The 1,788-nt window shown below is 33.6% G+C and overlaps 1 protein-coding gene and 1 long non-coding RNA gene across 11 annotated transcripts in view; one reads left to right on the plus strand and one right to left on the minus strand.

Moving 5' to 3' along the window:
- Positions 1 to 1,788, plus strand: part of LOC102675205 — a 109,605-nt gene that overhangs the window by 40,770 nt on the left and 67,047 nt on the right. The gene's annotated exons all lie outside the window — the stretch shown is intronic.
- Positions 1 to 1,788, minus strand: part of LOC102674467 (regulating synaptic membrane exocytosis protein 1) — a 138,414-nt gene that overhangs the window by 31,264 nt on the left and 105,362 nt on the right. For all 8 annotated transcript variants that reach the window (XR_004150899.1, XR_004150900.1, XM_031511906.1 and 5 more), the window contains one exon: positions 15 to 139. Coding sequence is in view for 6 of the 8 variants with exons in the window: in XM_031511906.1 (XP_031367766.1) it covers positions 15 to 139 (125 nt within the window). In the remaining 2 variants the exon portion in view is untranslated. The remainder of the gene's footprint in view (positions 1 to 14; positions 140 to 1,788) is intronic.

Genomic DNA, 1,788 nt, shown 5'->3' on the forward strand with positions numbered 1-1,788 from the left:
TGGCGAGATCTTACCTTGTCGCCTCGTTGTATACCAACTTTTGCCGCTGGTCCATCCGGCAGGGTCCACATCACGTATGCAAATGTACGTCCATCGGTCCCTGTTTTACCACCAACCACCCTTAGACCGAAACCAGCGGCTGTAAAATTGAATAGGTTGAGTGTATAATACAGGTGTATCGCTCCGTTACGATCAAACGCGAAACTTACTTTAATCCCTTAAGTAGTTCCGGTATAAAATTTTATATTAAAAATATAAAATTTTACCAACGCTCGACTTTTTTTCTTTTCTTATCAAATACGTATTTTAACAATATAATCATAAATTTACATAGTAAAAGAAACATCGTTGATGGATTAAAAAATCCAGTCTTTCTCGTTCGATGAAAGAGGCTTGTTGCTTACGAACGAAACGAAATAAAAGAAAAAGTTTCGGCGCGAATTGTCGAATTGTTTCGGGATTATAAAAGGAGAAAGATAAAAAAGGGGTTACCTTTATCCTCTGTAAATTAAATATTTGATTTAGCAAAGTTGCAAAATTTCAATCCGATCATTTCTGCGAAATTGAAAAATTAAACGAGCCTATTTCGATCTCCGCGCTTCGATCGATGATCATCGATAAATGTCAAGACGACATTTATTACGTGCGCGACACCTGCGAACCTGTTTCGTTCTTTTTTTCATCGCGTTTTCATCGCCTCGTTACTCGCACTGTGATCCGCGTCGAAAGATTTCAATTTTGCGCGAATTAATGGATCGCTGACGTGGGAAAAAAATCGGTGCATACACAAATTATTGGCCAGTGATATGAATATCGATGAGAGGGGATGGAAAATCTGGTTTTTGGCGTTACTTTTGATTTTTCCTGGAAATTCGTTTTCCGCGTTACATTTTATTTATCGATTTAAATTTGGCCATTAAATCGGAATCATTCCTAAAAACTTTTGCAAGGAAATAACAAATGATAGAATTACGATAGAATCGAATGAAATAAGCGAAATCTGCGTCTGTTTTTGTTTCTGCGTTAGTCGATCGAAAATTGGGTAATAATTTTTTCGTACAACAACAACGGGGAAAAAAAATTGTTGATCTCGACCGCGAGAAAAGTTTTCAAAATGATTTTCCACGAATTCATTTATTTCTATTTCTATTTCACGGTTTGAATAAACAAACGTTTTTATCGGGAGAAATGGCCTTTTATTTCGACCGATAAAAATATAACTTTTAACAGATACGTGCTCTTTGAAAAAAAAAAAAAGAAAGAAAAAAATTGTTGAAATGATTTAAATGTTTTGAAATTGAAAAAAAGTTGAATATTATCATTAGCTTCGTTCTCTGCGAAAACGTGTCTCTTCTAATGGGGAGAGAGGGAAGGGGGGGGGAATATTTATACGCGATAGTTAACGATCCAATTAAAAAATATTCCGTGGAAGTAAAAAAAAATATTAGATTTCCGATCGTGAAGTTTTTAAATTGATAAAAATCGGCGAGAGGAATGGGGAACACGTCAAATTTCAATAACGAGAATTTGGAAAATCAAAAAAAAAAAAAAAAAAAAAACATTCTCGTTACGTGTCCTTAAATAGATGAGCAGCGCGTATTCGAAAATATAAAAATCATCGCATCGCCGTTATTATATTGAAACAAGTAACGATAAAAATCAAATTATCGAATATAAAAATCAAAAAATTTCGAAAAGTAGGAAAAATTTGATACTGTGATAAAAAACGAATCATGATATAAACGTCGTTCCTCTAATGAATAAAAAAAAAAAAAAAAAAAAAAAAAA

Source organism: Apis dorsata, unplaced genomic scaffold, assembly GCF_000469605.1.
Source record: "Apis dorsata unplaced genomic scaffold, Apis dorsata 1.3 scaffold_32, whole genome shotgun sequence".
Taxonomy (NCBI): Eukaryota; Metazoa; Arthropoda; class Insecta; order Hymenoptera; family Apidae; genus Apis; species Apis dorsata.